Genomic DNA, 16,768 nt, shown 5'->3' with positions numbered 1-16,768 from the left:
TTTCAAAACCTGACCTCACATTCAGAAAATATAACCGAGATCAATCATCAGGGAATGACATGCAACTACAGTCCCTGTATAGACTTACAGGGTGCCAGGATTGTCTCCTGATAATGAGTCTGAGCCATTGCAGCCATCAGGACACTTAATCTGTTTGTCTCTGTAGGTGGAGGTGGATGGAGGAAAGGTGGAGGTTAGTGGACAGTGGAACCTGGCCTCCCCACTGCTGCCACTCACAATCAATGGCACTCACAGGATGCTGCAGGTAACACACACACACACATACATACACACACATGCACACATTCTGTGGGGGGTGGAAAGGGTCATAGAGGATTCTGAAGCTGAAGAAAATATGCATGAGGGTGGGTTTGAACAACCAATGTTATGTTCCGTAGACTTGTGCATTACCACTACGCTACTACAGTATGGCCAAATGCTAACGCCAAGCAAAATTTCTGTCCTATAATAAACAGAAGTAAAAAAAAAAAACAGAATAAAAAAGATGTTAAAATTTAAAATAAAGCTACATAAATGACAAAAACAGATAAAACAACAATAATGAATCATGCTAGCCTATTAATGTGGTCCACATTAAAATAAACAACTGGTTTTCTCTTACCTCTGTGATAACAGTATTCACTTGCTTCTGGCAGTTGAAGCCTGGATTAGCATGTGCACATGCTTACCTGTGTGTTAGGAGTCACACATGCACACGCACGTGCGTTTGCATGGCTGAGTTGTACTAATCACATACAGACGCATATGCACACATGTGGGACTTTTAGCAAATAATCACATGAGTGTATGTTTGTGCATCTTGTCCACTGTGACCCTTTCCACCCCCCATACACACACACACACACACACACACACACACACACACACACACACACAGAATCGGGTTTCCATCACTCAGAGGACATTACATCGACTTACATTGTTTTCCTGGAGACTTGCCCTAACTTACTTGCTTTTACCACCATTTGATTTAGCTCTCTCCAGCTCTGTTACACAGATTATATAGAGTATTCCGTCTTTCGTAAAAAGACAAAACGACAAACATCAGGTCAAGCTGCTGAGACTCCTACATCCTTCCGAATAAACTTGATTTTTTTACATAACACTGAAACTAGCCACCTGTAGCAGCCGTTATGGCTAGATGTATAAGGATCTATATTTGGGGCAGCTTGCAAGTCGGTTTGTTTGGGTGTGAGGCTGTCAGTGTCTGTTCCTGCTAGAGAAGTAGTAACTTAGTAGATAAATAAAATGGTTCTCCAAGTCTCCAAGTTGCAAGGATAAAATGACAAGATACACACCGTGTAGTTTTCATGGACTACTGCTAGACGATAGAGACATACTGTAATTCCTCACAGAGTTACATGTTGTAATTTTCTTACCATGTGGAGCTGCCCATTTGGTCTACCCGGCCTCACTCTTTTCATCCAGCTGTTTTGTTAACCTTTCCGTAACCTTAAACCAAGTCTTTATCCTAAAATTTAATGATTTACTTTATGGGTACTTGCTTTTTGTCCCCAAAAGTGAGGCGGGTCAGTGTGACTGTGTAAACAGATTCCCCACAACATGAATAGTAGACACACACACACACACACACACACACACACACACACACACAGGTTAAGGTTATCAAATGGACACATCATATGCATCTTTTTACCTTACGTTAAGCACACAGTAAGAGCTGAAATTAATAGCACATCTACAAGAATGTATTTTTATTATTATTATTATTATTATTTACACTGGTTGGTAGTCAGTTGTAGAGACTACAGCAAAATGCAGATGACATTTTGTTTTTTGTTTCAGTGTCTGTCCAGAGATGCTTCAGGAGAGATTGTTCTGCAGTACCTGGGCACATCGGTAAGGCTGCATGTTTGCACAGGATTATATACATAAAGGTCTCTAATTTGGTTGCAATAGAATGATAATGACCTTCAGATACAGTACACGTCATCACACAGTCTCTAGTAAGCAAACCGTAAAAAGTATTCCAGTATTTCTGTTACATATGCTCACAAAATTCTGTCCTGATAGAGAAATGCTAGCGTTGTCATTTATTTGTACTGTAGCACCTACATGTGAAAGGCCATCGAATTCCGCATTACTGTTGGGTGTTTGTGTGAATATACCACCCAAATTTAGTTACAATTTAGTCATTCATTTGAGAGATATGGCAGTGTTTTATCAATGGCCACAGGGCAGTATTACCATGTTTGAATATTCTCAGCACATCCCCAAGGGGAGTCTATGTACCAGGAATCTTTTATCTTTTTTTATGGTTTATAAGTTACAAGACAAAAAGCATAGTAATTTGAAATTGGCCACATTGTGTAATTGGTTCCACTCAAGTTGTGTTTGCACCCAGGGAGGAAGTGTGTACAAAATACCTTCCATTGCCCATCATGGTTCAAAAAATTATTGGCTAAAACACAATTAAATATGTGCAAAGGGAAACAAAAAATGCATTCACAAAAAAAATTCTAAATGGTCGAAAAATTGTATAGGTACAAATAGGCGTGACCAAATAAATTTGTCTTCTTCCAAGGAACCCTCAGTACAAATATTTTTTTCTCCTATGCCTCACAGTTCATGAGTTATGAGCCAAAATGTAAAACACTTAATAACTGACCACATGGTGGTCCTTTTGATAACACATAAAAAATTACAGGAAGCTCCAGTAGCTTGGCATAATAAGAGTATCAACTCCGGGAACAGTGTTATGAGGAGCACTACCCTCAGCAGGCATCAAACTCAGAACCTTGTGACCTAACAAGGGACACTGACCAGGAGAACAGTGCTAACCACTGAGCTGCTCAGGAATCCCAGCAAAACATTGTTACATTGTTTACATTTTCGATTTACGATTCTAGCATCAATATTTGTACATTATTAGTGGCAGCAGGAGTAGCTGAGCATGAGGATATATATGTTTAAACTGTGTTTGAGGGAAGGGAGAATCTGTAAGTTTAAAGTCCCCCTCCACTCATAATGTTTTTCTTCATGTTCCTACAGTTGAATTTTTGAGCTTCACTGTGCAGAATGATATATATGCAGAGTTTAACACTAGAAGGCTGTTTTCACATTCATCTGCTGAAAGTGGAAAGTTTTTCTGTGCTCATTGAAAATCTGATTTGAGGGGCAGGCCAACGAGCATGATCGGTGACATCACAACTAGTTTGAAGCCAATCCTGGTCCAGCACCTTTACACAAGTGTGATGTGGAAACTTGAAGCCTCCAGTGAACAAACACTGAGAATGAACTTTTGAGTGAAGTACGAGACAGCTTGTGTTCAGCAGTTAAACTTGTGAAATTAAGTAAATTTGCATGTTCATAGATTCTGGATTTTTTAATGAGGGAGTAGATGCCATCTTAAGGATTTTCAAGCAGTAATTATACTTTAAAACCATATCAGACACACATTATTCCAAGTATATTTATATGTCTTAATACAAGTCTGGAGGAGATGTTTAATGTATATGTGCTTGGAGAGATCAAACTTGGACTGAAAGATGTTTAGAAATTTTCTCCTGCTCTTTCTAATCACATGACACATTGATGAGGTCTGAAAACTGTGAAAGCACTCACTTTGGACTTAAAATTGCTCTAGAAGTACAAGATATCATAACACAGAATACAGCTTTGAAAATTCACAGTTTAGTTTTTACTGTTTTTTTTGTTCTTTGTCTTTGAGTATCTTGAAAAGTGCTCTAAAATAAAAATGTATTATTATGATTCTAATTATTATTACATTTGCAATCATTCCTCACATAGTGACTATGCTCTTTATTGATCATAATGCATTTCCTTGTTATCATATCAGTACAGTACCCACTTACTGTGTTTCTCATACTGTGTTGTATTGCTCTGTAGTTTAAGGTTCGCGTCATGTCCAAGTTGGCTGCAAAGTTGAACTCCTACATGCCAGAGAAAGTTCCAGAAGACACCAGCAGCATCCTGCGTTCACCGATGCCAGGCACAGTGGTTGCTGTGTCGGTCAGGCCTGGAGATACGGTAACACATTCCAATATGTAGAGGTTTACGACATACCTATATACAAGAACCACAACAATTCTTATTTTACTGCCTGAATTATGTAAGTAAGAGGTGAATGACTATTTATTTACATGTTGACAAATTTGGGCCATCAAAAGTATACTAAAATGATAAAAATGTAACTATATACTTTAGAACCATTTCTACTATTCCCATGAAGAAGAGGAAAGAAGCATGAAACATTAGTGAGAGAATCATACACAGTCTGCTTGTATTAGGGTTATAAATTCGACCCATTTTTTCCAAATCTGGTAGAATTTGTCTTTTTGCATCCTCAAAGATTAAGTCAACCTTTCCATTTTAAATATTTCAGGATTATTCCATACCAATATTCCAATGTAGATTGATTGATTGATTTTTTTTACTTAATGCCAAAAGGGCCTGCAGCAGCTTTATAGCCCTCCTCAGTTTCAAAAACAAAACATGGCCCAGATAAAGAGTCTCCAAGCTCAGGGATATTTGAGTCTTGAATATTGTGCTTAATGTAAAGAGAGCATTGCTTGAGATGAACCTATCTGGTATTGAACTGAAGGCTGATTTCAGGATTTTCTAAAACTCAGATTCTGCTCTTGATAAATCTGTAAATCTGCACTTCTGATTGAAATAAAGTTGCACTTGGAGGTATCTGAAAAAGTCATTCTGCTCTAGGTCATGTTTGTCCTGCAGAGACTGAAAACTTTGTAGTGCACTTTTGTGTGTAAATGAGAGATAAATTGTACGTTCTTTCCTTATCCAGGATTCGAATCTTGTATCTTGTCTGTGGGGAAGGCTGTATCTAGGCACACAATCTGAAAAGTTTTAACATCAGGGGCGTTGTTTCAGGAAATGCCAAGATATGGCAATGTCACGTGATGTCATAGAAATACTCAGTGACCATTGGATTTGAAAAATACTTTTACTTTTACTGGCCATTTTGAAAAATAAAGGCCAGTCTCATTAAGAAGCCAGGTCTAAATTAATTGTTTTTGTGGTTACCACGAATGCAGTTTTGTTTTTCTTTATATCATCATTTGCAATCATGTCAGTAATGAGCAAAACTCAGAAACGCAGCAGTGAGACATATATTAACCCTCTCTCTCTAAATCCAATTCAGTTCAAAGGGCTTTATTGGGATGAAAATTTAAATTTTACCAAAGCATCAAAATACAATTTGTCCAAATATTTGGATAATACATAGTAACAGTCATATGAACATTCTCTCTATCGCTCCCCAGCTGATTTAGCTTGATTGCCAACTTAGTGGCTCCACTTACATAGCTCTCTCTCTCCCCCTGCCTTTCTCTCAACACGACAATACAAATCCATCTATCAGACATCTGCACCAACGTAGGCTACACACAGCAATCATCTATGATTTAACAATGCTCCTCTTCATCACAACAATGCTTGCTGGATTTACTCACCATTAGTAGCAACACTGGTAAAACTGAGTGAAACTTCATCATAGCTCCACTCCTCCCAACTGCTCTCTCTCTCTCTCTCTCTCTCTCTCAGTGAGGTGTGAGGTTGGTGATTCTGTTTTAGGCCTTGATATGTTACCGACCTGGACTGCTGTTGCTGTTGTTCGGCTAGAGGTAGCTGCAACTGTAGACTCGCTTAACTAGGCAGCTGCAAAACAAATGCTTAAAACAAATGTGACCAACAGCTAAAGGGTGTCGGCAGCAGCAGGGTGGCAGACAACCGTATCAATGGTGGTTCTTGTGTTACTCTTATCTTTGTCAGCATCTGACATGTTTGGCATAAGAGCTTTTAAATAATATAAGAGCTCCCTTTTTTCTGTTATGTTTTCCTGTACTGAGAGACAAGCTGCAAACATATGATGAACTCTACTATTCCTGCCACTAACTGATGTCCTCATTCACTGTGTGTGTCTGTGTGTGTAGGTTGCAGAGGGTCAGGAGATCTGTGTGATTGAAGCCATGAAGATGCAGAACAGTATGACTGCTGTCAAGCAAGCAAAGGTAACAGTAAGAAACGCTGACAGTGGAGTTACCCATATTATCATTAGTCACTAATGGTACCTAGTTGATAAATTGCTAAATTAGCACTTCAGATCAGTGCATCTTTACGTATAAAATATAAAGAAGGAACACCCAGTCCACAGAGCACCGGCTGGTGCACTTCTTGTGAGCAAATCTAATCTACCTCCATGAGTAGATTAGACACAGTTTTTAAACAATTATATTTATTTAACCTAAAAACAATAGAGCACAGTTTTTTATTAAGTGTTTGTGTGTGTGTTTCCCCTTCTGCCCTTCAGGTAAAGAGTGTCCATTGTAAGCCAGGTGAGACGGTGGGAGAGGGAGACCTGCTAGTAGAGCTGGAATAAAACACAACCTTTGATGTGACATCAGCACCAGGATGTGCCTTACTCTTCTCTGTGTCCACAGAGGAAGATCCTTAGAGGCAAAAAGAAAGTAACCAATGTTGATATATCTTGCTAGTGGTCAGTGTCCACAGTGGCCCCCAGCAGAGTTTTTTTCCCTGATAGTGACTCAGAGCTAAGTTGTATAAGCAGTGTTACATTGTTTCCTCCCTGTCAGACTCCTTCATTTTCCTTGATTGAAAAAATGTCCTATGAATCTTTCCGTTCTGCTTCTGTTTTGTGTGTTTTCCAGACCTGACTATTTGTTTTTGTCAAAGGGTTAGTTCACCCACATTTAAAAAAAGAAAATCTCATTTACCCTTAGTAGTGTGTGACCTTGCAGATTGTTTTGGTTTATGGGCCAAGGTTCTAAAGCTAGACTATGTAACTTTTGCTTAATAGTGGCAATTGTGGTAGATAGATTATGGCAGCTACAGCAGTAGCTGTAGCACAGCAGTAGCTGCCATAATTTATCCTAAGTTGGCAAACATTAACTAACATCGGCTGCCATAACCTACTGGTTATATCAGACCAGATAAGGTTGTAACATCAAAAGCCCTGAGTGTATTGAATTGTGCAATGGTGCATATTATTTCTTGTGAATTAAAGGGATGGTTACATTGTCACCCAGGTTCTCTGAGTGGAGAGACTATCTCTCCAGCTAAGAGCCACTCTGAAACACATTCCAATGGGGGTTAACTGGAGAGGCCACACATGCGTGGTGCTTATATAACCACAGGTTGCTAATCAGTGAATGGCCACAACAGGTGATGTGTCTTAAAGAGTAATCCATGTCAGCTGCCCCCATAGGGGTCAGTCCCTGTACATATGGAATATTTAGGGTGGAGTGATAGTCTCAACAAAATAGAGAACCTCTCATTTGTAATAAGAAAAAAAAAACTTTATTTCTTCCTTCAAAAGTTAAATAGTGTTGCTTTAAAATATCAGACATCAGAAATATCTGCTGCCACTCCCATACAATGGAAGTGTATAGACCTTTGGTTTATAAGCTGCTGCTGAGTTTTTCAAATGTCATTTCATTTTTCATTCATTTTAACACCAAAAGCAAAATCCCTTTCACTTGTCTGTCAGATGTCTGTCTCCACTCCAGCACAATATATCTCAAAATCTGATCAGAAAAAACCAAAACGATTTGCAGACCTTGATACCACTCAAGGGAAGTAGCTGTAATTGTTGTCATTTGATTGAACTGACAATTTAAAAGTAAATAAAGTGTTTCTTTTCCACACACAGTGTGTTGTGCTTAACTCCTGTCTAATTACATCAGAAACAATAGTCAAAAAAGGAAAAGAGATGTCACAGTATGACTGATGGAGAGTATGTGGTACTGATGTGAGTGTTTGTTTTAATTAGTCTTCAGAATGTGTAGTGACAGGACTTCAGCACACAAGTAAGCACCAGTTGTAAAAACCTTAATAAATGAGTTAAGAAACAATGATAATGAGGAGGTCTGGTGGCTTGCTATGGGGGGTTTTCCTGCCACGGTTTAGAACCTACTTAGAAGAAGGGATCGCTGCAAAGCAATCCAAAAATGATTTACCAAACAAGCTAAAGCCACAGGAACATCTATATGTAAACTCCCTGCTCCTAGAGCAGCATCTGTCACACTAATGTACATTCAGAGTGGACAATCTCTGCCCAAAGAGCAGCATTATATTGTATAGTAGACTGATACTTGGGTCACATGATAAATGCATGTTGTACAACCTCCAGAATAAAACCTATTAATCAAACTTATTTTGACTTAAACATGCTCAATAAAACCAATGTAACACCACCTACAGTAGGTTGTAAGGATGTAGCCCAAATAATTGAGTATATGGGGGAATTGTTGGGTCTCTGTAAATTAAAGAGTACGGTCTAGATCTGCTCTATGTGAAAAGTGCCCTGAGATGACTTTTGTTGTGATTTGGTGCTATATTAATAAAAATTGATTTATTGATTGATATATTGAGACTGCTGATTCTCCCTCTATCTTGAGATCCAACCCAGACTTACTTAACTTAGACTTTGATCCAGATAAGATCGTTTCTTTCCTATTTCTTATTCTATTTAACACAACAACTACCTACTGTGTCTTCTTTTTTTTTTTATCTCTATCGGATATAAGGAGAGCTGAGTTGTCTGTACATAAAAAAAGAACTTGAGCAGGCAGCTTTCAAGTCATTAATGTAAAACAAAAAAGGGAGGGGGGTCCAGACACTCCCATGTGGCATGTCCCAGGTGATGGGTAGAACCTCAGAGAGGTATCCACTAACCTCAACCTGCTGGTCCCTCCCTTACAGATAGGATGCTCCTCACTCAATTTGAGTGAGTTGCTCCACAAGACAAACTGTGCACAGAAAGAGGGGAAAGGACTGATAGAAATAAATCTAATTTGTATGAGAGGCAGTGGAGTTAAATGCAGTGAAAGAAAAAGCTTCTTAGGAACAATAAAAGCACAGAAAGTTAAGGTGGTGAGTCAGGATCAGACTCCCTTAAGCTTCAAGGCGTGCCACTCATGTTACCAACATCACTGTGTGCCACTCTTGTGGCTCTGGCACATGAAACACACCAAGGAATTATGCACACTAAACAGCACCTGAGAGTATGACTGGTTGCCAAAGACATCTGTCTTTTGGTTCAATCAATTTTTCAGTCCTGTCACCCTTGACAGTTGAATGACAAGTCAGCATCCCCTCACCCTGTACCTCTATAGCCTGTGGACTTTCCTAACTGCCCATGGTAAAAGCACTTGACATTGTCAAGTGCTTTTCCATGCAATTGACATGGTAAAAGCACTGTAGCTATTACAAATGTAGCCATTTGAAATAGCTACATGTGACAGCCCAAACAGAATATTAATACTTTAACCCTGGTTGACAAATGGCAGGAATTTGAATCAGCCAATGCCATTACATTTCACACTTGAGTTCAAATTGGAATCATTCAGTCTGTGCCATGGAAACATGCTGTCACAACCTTTCTGATTTCTCACAAAACCAGGTACAGATCTGAAACAAGCCTACCTGGCTATAGGACTATGTGACTTCCATAAGTTTGATTGCTAAAAGAACAAATAAGCTACGTTGGTGGCACTACAGTATATGCAACATAATTACTGTAACAAGAAAACATTTTTAAAAAGCACTTGCTAGAAGTTTATGCAACATATGTCTCATGCATGTCACATTAAATATGTAATTTGAGCTTTAAATGGTTACTATGTCTAAGCAAAATCTTGTAATATAGAATATGATTTGCCTTTATTTGATAATTGTAAGGTGCACATGTTTGTGTTATTTTCATATTTTTATGCTGTTATTTTATATTTCATATTTAATACTAGGCTACACAGTATCCAAGGTAACAATGCTGCTATAAAGCCCATCACTGGGGAACAAGTCAGACTGGGCTTGTATCCCACAGGTGAGTGTAAGACTGTTAAATGGAAACCTGTAAATGTATAGATGATCTGAGAGAGACTTTATTATTAACTATAACTATATTGACATTCAGAGTGTTTATCTATGTGTGCTGATCTATCTATATCAATAGAGTCTTTGTGTCATTTCTAATATAGTAGAAATGACTGCTCTCTCTTGCTCGGGGTGTCAAATGTTTAGTTATTCCTCTGCCTCCTTTAGTGATAGTGGTAAGTGTAATAAGTGTAGTTTATTTGCAGCACTGGAGGCAAGGCTTAGTGAATTGGAAGCGCGGCTCCGCACCATGGAAAAACAATCAGCAGCTAATGTAGTTAGCCAGCCCCCAGTGTCCGGTGCGGGCCCACGGTTCACCACCAACCAGTTCATGCTTCTAACAGGTTCTCCCCACTCAGTGACACACCCGCTGAGAAACAAACTCTGATTATTGGCAGCTCCATGGTCAGAAACGTGAAGTTAGCGACACCAGCAGCTATAGTTAAATGTATTCCTGGGGCCAGAGCGGGCGACATTGAGTCAAATTTAAAACTGCTGCTTAAGAATAAACGTAAATATGGTACGATTGTCATCCATGTCGGCGGCAACGACTCCCGATTACGCCAATCGGAGATCACCAAAATTAATGTTGAGTCGGTGTGTACATTTGCAAAAACAATGTCGGACTACGTAATTTTCTCTGGACCGCTGATGACATGTGTAGCCGAATGTCACAATTCAACCGCTGGTTGTCGAGGTGGTGTCCAGCAAACGATGTGGGCTTCATAGATAATTGGCAGACTTTCTGGGGAAGACCTGGTCTGATTAGGAGAGACGGCATACATGCCACTTTGGATGGAGCTGCTCTCATATCCAGAAATATGGCCAAGTTTATTAGTAAACCAAAACCATGACAACCCAGAGTTGAGACCAGGAGGCAGAGCTGCAGTCCTACACGCTTCTCTGCGCTTCCATTAGAGCAGTTACCCACCCAAAACTACATAGAGACTGTGTCTGTCCCCCGACCACTTAAATCAATTAAATCCAAAGTAAACAAAAGAAGAGTCATTCATGAAAATCTAGTAAAAATTAAAACCACTACTGCAATAGTACAACAAAATAAGATAATTAAATGTGGACTCTTGAACATTAGATCTCTATCATCTAAAGCTGTTTTAGTAAACGATTTAATTTCAGATCATCACATTGATTTATTTTGTCTCACTGAAACCTGGCTGTGTCATGAAGAATATGTCAGCCTAAATGAATCCACTCCCCCCAGTCATATTAATACTCATATTCCTCGAGACACTGGCCGAGGAGGAGGAGTTGCAGCCATTTTCAACTCAAGCCTAATCATTAACCCTAGACCTAAATTTAATTATAACTCATTCGAAAGCCTTGTTCTTAGTCTCTCTCAGCCAACCTGGAAAACTTTACAGCCAGTTCTATTTGTTATAGTGTATCGTCCTCCTGGCCCGTACTCTGAATTCCTATCTGAATTCTCAGAGTTTTTGTCGTACTTAGTCCTTAGTGCAGAGAAAGTAATTATAGTAGGTGATTTTAATATTCATGTTGACGTTGATAGTGACAGTCTCAGCACTGCATTTATCTCATTATTAGACTCAATTGGCTTCTCTCAGTGTGTAAATAATCCCACTCACCGTCTTAACCACACCCTAGACCTTGTTCTGACTTATGGGATTGAAATTGAACATTTAATAATTTTTCCACAAAATCCTATTTTATCAGATCATTTTTTAATAACTTTTGAATTCCTATTACTGGATTATACACCATTAGACAGAAATGTCCTCACTAGATGTCTCTCTGATAGTGTTGTAGATAAATTTAAGGAAGCAATTCCATCAGTACTGAATTCACTGCCATGTCTCTATACTACAGAGGACTCTTATGTTAACTTTAGTCCCTCCCAAATTGATAATCTTGTTGATAGTGCTGCAGGCTCACTAAGACAAACACTCGACTCCATCGCCCCCTTAAAAAAGAAGATAATAAAACATAAGAGGTTAGCTCCATGGTATAACTCCCAAACCTGCAAATTAAAGCAAACATCGCGAAAATTGGAAAGGATTTGGCGTTCCATCAAAGTAGAAGAATCTCGCTTAGTCTGGCAAGATAGTCTTAAAACATATAGGAAGGCTCTCTGTAATGCCAGAGCCGCCTATTACTCAGCATTAATAGAAGAGAATAAAAGCTGCCCTAGGTTCCATTTCAGCACTTTGGCCAGGCTGACAAAGAGTCATAACTCTACTGATCCATGTATTCCTATAGCTCTCAGTAGTAATGACTTTATGAGCTTCTTTAATGATAAAATTCTAACTATTAGAGACAAAATTAACCACCTCCTGCCCTCAACAGGCACCGTTCTCTCCCCAAACACAGGCACCTTAGAAACAGCAGTAAATCCTGACATATATTTGGACTGTTTTTCTCCAGTAGACTTGTCTGAACTAACTTCAATGATTTGTTCAGCTAAACCATCAACCTGTCTCTTAGATCCCATCCCAACTAGGCTGCTTAAGGAAGCCTTACCCTTAGTGAGCACTTCTTTACTAGATATGATCAATCTGTCTTTAGTAACAGGCTATGTACCACAGCCCTTTAAAGTAGCTGTAATTAAACCTCTTCTTAAGAAGCCTACTCTTGATTCAGGTGTTTTAGCCAACTATAGACCTATATCTAACCTTCCATTTCTATCTAAGATCCTTGAGAAAGCAGTCTCTACTCAGTTATGTGACTTTCTACATAACAGTAGTTTATTTGAGGATTTTCAGTCAGGATTTAGTGCACATCATAGCACAGAGACAGCACTGGTGAAAATCACAAACGACCTCCATACTGCATTGGACAAAGGATTTGTCTCTATACTTGTCCTGTTATATCTTAGTGCTGCATTCGACACAATTGACCATCAAATCCTTTTGCAGACACTGGAACATTTAATTGGCATTAAAGGAACTGCATTAAGCTGGTTTAAGTCATATTTATCAGACTGATTTCAGTTTGTACATGTTAATGATGAATCCTCCGTGAAGGCAAAAGTTAGACATGGAGTTCCACAAGGTTCTGTACTTGGACCAATTCTATTCACCTTATATATGCTTCCTTTAGGTAATATTATTAGGAAACACTCCATAAATTTTCATTGTTATGCAGATGACACCCAATTATATTTATCAATGAAGCCAGATGAACCCAATCAGTTAAACAAACTCCAAGCATGCCTTAACGACATAAAGACCTGGATGACCTGCATTTTTCTACTACTAAATTCAGATAAAACTGAAGTTATTGTGCTTGGCCCTAAACACCTTAGAAACACATTGTCTAATGATATAGCTACTCTGGATGGCATTACCCTGGCCTCCAGCACCATTGTAAGGAATCTGGGAGTTATCTTTGATCAGGATATGTCCTTTAACGCCCACATAAATCAAATTTCAAGGACTGCCTTTTTTCACTTACGTAATATCACAAAAATCAGGCACATCCTGTCCCTAAAAGATGCAGAAAAACTAGTTCACGCATTTGTTACTTCTAGGCTGAATTATTGCAATTCCTTATTATCAGGCTGCCCTAACAAGTCTCTAAAGACTCTCCAGCTGGTCCAGAATGCAGCTGCACGTGTTCTGACTAAAACTAGAAAAAGAGACCACATTTCTCCCATTTTAGCTTCGCTACATTGGCTTCCTGTAAAATCTAGAATAGAACTTAAAATCCTTCTCCTAACTTACAAAGCCCTTATTAGTCAGGCACCATCATATCTTGAAGAGCTCATAATACCGTATTATCCCACTAGAACACTGCGCTCCCAGTATGCAGGCTTACTGGTGGTCCCTACAGTCTTTAAAAGTAGAATGGGAGGCAGAGCCTTCACCTATCAGGCTCCTCTTCTATGGAACCATCTTCCAGATTCGGTCTGGGGTGCAGACACCCTCTCTATGTTTAAGAGTAGTTTAAAAGTTTCCTTTTTGATAAAGCTTATAGTTAGCGCCGGCCAGGCTTGCCTTGGATCAGCCCTTAGTTATGCTGCTATAGGCCTAGACTGCTGGGGGACTTCCCATGATGCACTGAGCTCCTCTCTCCTCCTCCTCCTCTCCATCTGTATGCATTCATGTAACATCAATGCATGTCACTAACTTTGCTTCTTCCCCGGAGTTTTTTGTGCTTTCTCATCTCACAGGAAAACCTGGGTCCCGGGCCGAGCCTTCGCGGTCCTTCACAGTCCTGATGGCATCCTTCCCTGTCTATTGATGCTTATGCTTGTTGTTGTTGTTGTGATTGTTGCTCTCCTGTCCCCCCTCCCCCTTTCCCTCTCTCTTTCTCTCTCTCAACCCAACCGGTCAAAGCAGATGGCCGCCCACCAAGAGCCGGGGTCTGCTTGAGGTTTCTACCCGTTAAAGGGGAGTTTTTCCTTACCGCTGTTGCCAAGTGCTTGCTCATGGGCTAATTGTTGGGTCTCTGTAAATTAAAGAGTAAGGTCTTGACCTGCTCTATGTGAAAAGTGCCTTGAGATGACTTCTGTTGTGATATGGCGCTATATAAATAAAAATTGATTGATTGATTGATTGATAGTAAATATCTGATCCTGGTCAAGGTTAGGGTTATTGTAAAGTTCCTTTGATTATGTTTTTATGTTTATACTAAATAGTTTTACTGAGACCAGGCTTGTATCCCCCAGGTCCCGAAGTGTTTTTAAGCAATAAACATTCATCATTGAATCAACATTGGAGCTGTCTCGTGTCTTCGTTGGAGTCAACTACTAACTGTCAGCTGTTAGTCCACCACCATCAGCACAACACAACGCAGAGACTGTATCAGTGACATAAAAGAGACTTAACGGGGGCGTTATAAACTGTGAGGTATATATAATCAGAAAACATAGTCCCTTGTTACATTCGATGCTGTGACCCAGATCACTTTCAGCAAAGCTGAAAACGCATGTGTGAGCAAGGAGGCCTACAACTTTGATTCAGTTACACCAGATCTGCCAGGAGGAATGGACCAAAATTCCAGCAACTTATTGAAGCTTGTGGAGGGCTACCCAAAATGTTTGGTAGCATTGCCTTTAACTTGTTCAACTTGGGTCAAATAGTAATCAAGTCTTCTGACCCACTGGGATTGTGATGAAAGAAATAAAAGCTAAAATAAATAATTCTCTCTACTATTATTCTGACATTTCACATTCTTAAAATAAAGTAGTGATCCTAACTGACCTAAGATAGGGGATGTTTACTACGATTAAATGACGGGAATTGTGAAAAACTGTTTCAATGTATTTGGCTAAAGTTTATGTAAACTTCCGATTTCAACTGTAGAAGAGAAATGGAGAAACAGTACAGCCTTGAGGAGTACCAGTGCTGATGGTCAGGGAGTCGGGGACATGCTTCCCTAGCTTCTAGTGCTGCTCCCTGTCAGACAGGAAGTCTGTGATCCACCTGCAGATGGAGTTAGCTACATTCAGCTGGGAGAGCTTGTCCTGCAGAAGAACTGGGATGACTGTGTGAAGACAGACCTTGAAGTCCACAAACAGGATCCTGGTGTAGGTTCCTGAAGAGTCCAGGTGCTAGAGGATGAAGTAGAGGGTCATGTTGACTGCGTAGTCTACAGGCCTGTTGGCTCTGTAGGCGAACTGCAACTGTACAACTTGCACAAAGAACATAAGATTCCTGTTGAGTATTCTGCATTTAGGCATCACATCATCTCTCTATGTAAAGCAAGGAATCTCTGTCTGTATGTAGGTATGTTTGCCCTTCGCATATCTCAAAAAACATTCATCCAATCTACTTCATACCTGGCAGATGTGTTGCTGGGGACCCAAGGAAGTTCTTTGGATGAGCAGTTCTCGAGAAATATATAAATAAATATGTAATAAACAATGTTGAGTTGCTTCTTCTTCTGCCCTTGGAGTCAATGAGTGGAAATACAGGCAGTGCCACTCTGCTATTGCAACCCACATTGTGGTCGGAGGTGGGATTACATCCATAGCGATAATGACAATGAAAAGTTTAAGAGACTTGAGCTCTACTATTGAGCTGTGTACTGTGAACAAAACTTGGCATGTACGTTCAAGACTTACTGCAAGATGTCTCAGACACATTTTGAACAGGTACTGCAGTTCATATAACTAAAAAGCAAGGAATCTATTTGTGTGTCTTCTGTGTAACTGTTCATCTGATCAGCTTCACACAATGTGGGTGTATTGCTGGGGACCCAAGGACATGTCATGTAGTGTCGAATTTGGTGCAATTTGGACACACAACACATTTAATATTAATAAGCTTTGAATAAACAAGTGAACAGCAAACCGCTCAGCTCCATGTCTGAGTGCAGCGGGGGCTGTTTGATATAAACATGTCACATCACAGTGAAGCAGGGCTTCTGGGCTTTGACTTGCTGAGCTGGACAAAGGCACATGCCCTACTCAGTTAAACTGCTACACACAGGAGAAAAAAACAGGCAGAGGCAGTAGCACCAGCCAATACGAATGCAGACACATTTGATTGACAGCAGAATTGACCAACGGAAGGCCGTAAACTGCTTCTATGGTTCAACCTCAGTTTAAATCCAAACAGAAACTTCACCAGTGAGACTGAACAATTTAATTTATTAATTCATTATTTTTAATTTTTAATTGATACATTTCTAAATTGATAAATACATATGTTCTCAAGAAATAATCCGCAATCCGCAAGTTCCAAACAGGCACATTTTGAACGGGCACTGCACTAATTTTTTAAAATAAGGTAAGGCTCATAATAAACACCCCATCTCCACCTCTAAACCAGGACATTCCAATGAAGTGAGGGTGAGAGGAAAGACAAACAACAAACAACAAAAAGGGATCCATAGACATGGAGCCTGATAATCAAGGGGACACCCTCTT

General features: G+C 39.6%; 1 protein-coding gene across 1 annotated transcript in view; it reads left to right on the top strand.

The window, feature by feature from the left end:
* Positions 1–7,688, top strand: part of pcca (propionyl-CoA carboxylase subunit alpha) — a 37,527-nt gene extending 29,839 nt beyond the window's left edge. The window contains exons 19-23 of the mRNA XM_042433989.1: positions 167–265; positions 1,828–1,881; positions 3,892–4,032; positions 5,958–6,035; positions 6,335–7,688. Coding sequence (XP_042289923.1) covers positions 167–265; positions 1,828–1,881; positions 3,892–4,032; positions 5,958–6,035; positions 6,335–6,403 — 441 coding nt within the window. The 3' untranslated portion in view covers positions 6,404–7,688. The remainder of the gene's footprint in view (positions 1–166; positions 266–1,827; positions 1,882–3,891; positions 4,033–5,957; positions 6,036–6,334) is intronic.
* Positions 7,689–16,768: the final 9,080 nt, after the last annotated feature.

Source organism: Thunnus maccoyii, chromosome 14 (genome assembly GCF_910596095.1).
Source record: "Thunnus maccoyii chromosome 14, fThuMac1.1, whole genome shotgun sequence".
NCBI lineage: Eukaryota > Metazoa > Chordata > Actinopteri > Scombriformes > Scombridae > Thunnus > Thunnus maccoyii.
The sequence above is the reverse complement of the archived record's forward strand: the minus strand, read 5'-3'. Positions and strand labels throughout refer to the sequence as shown.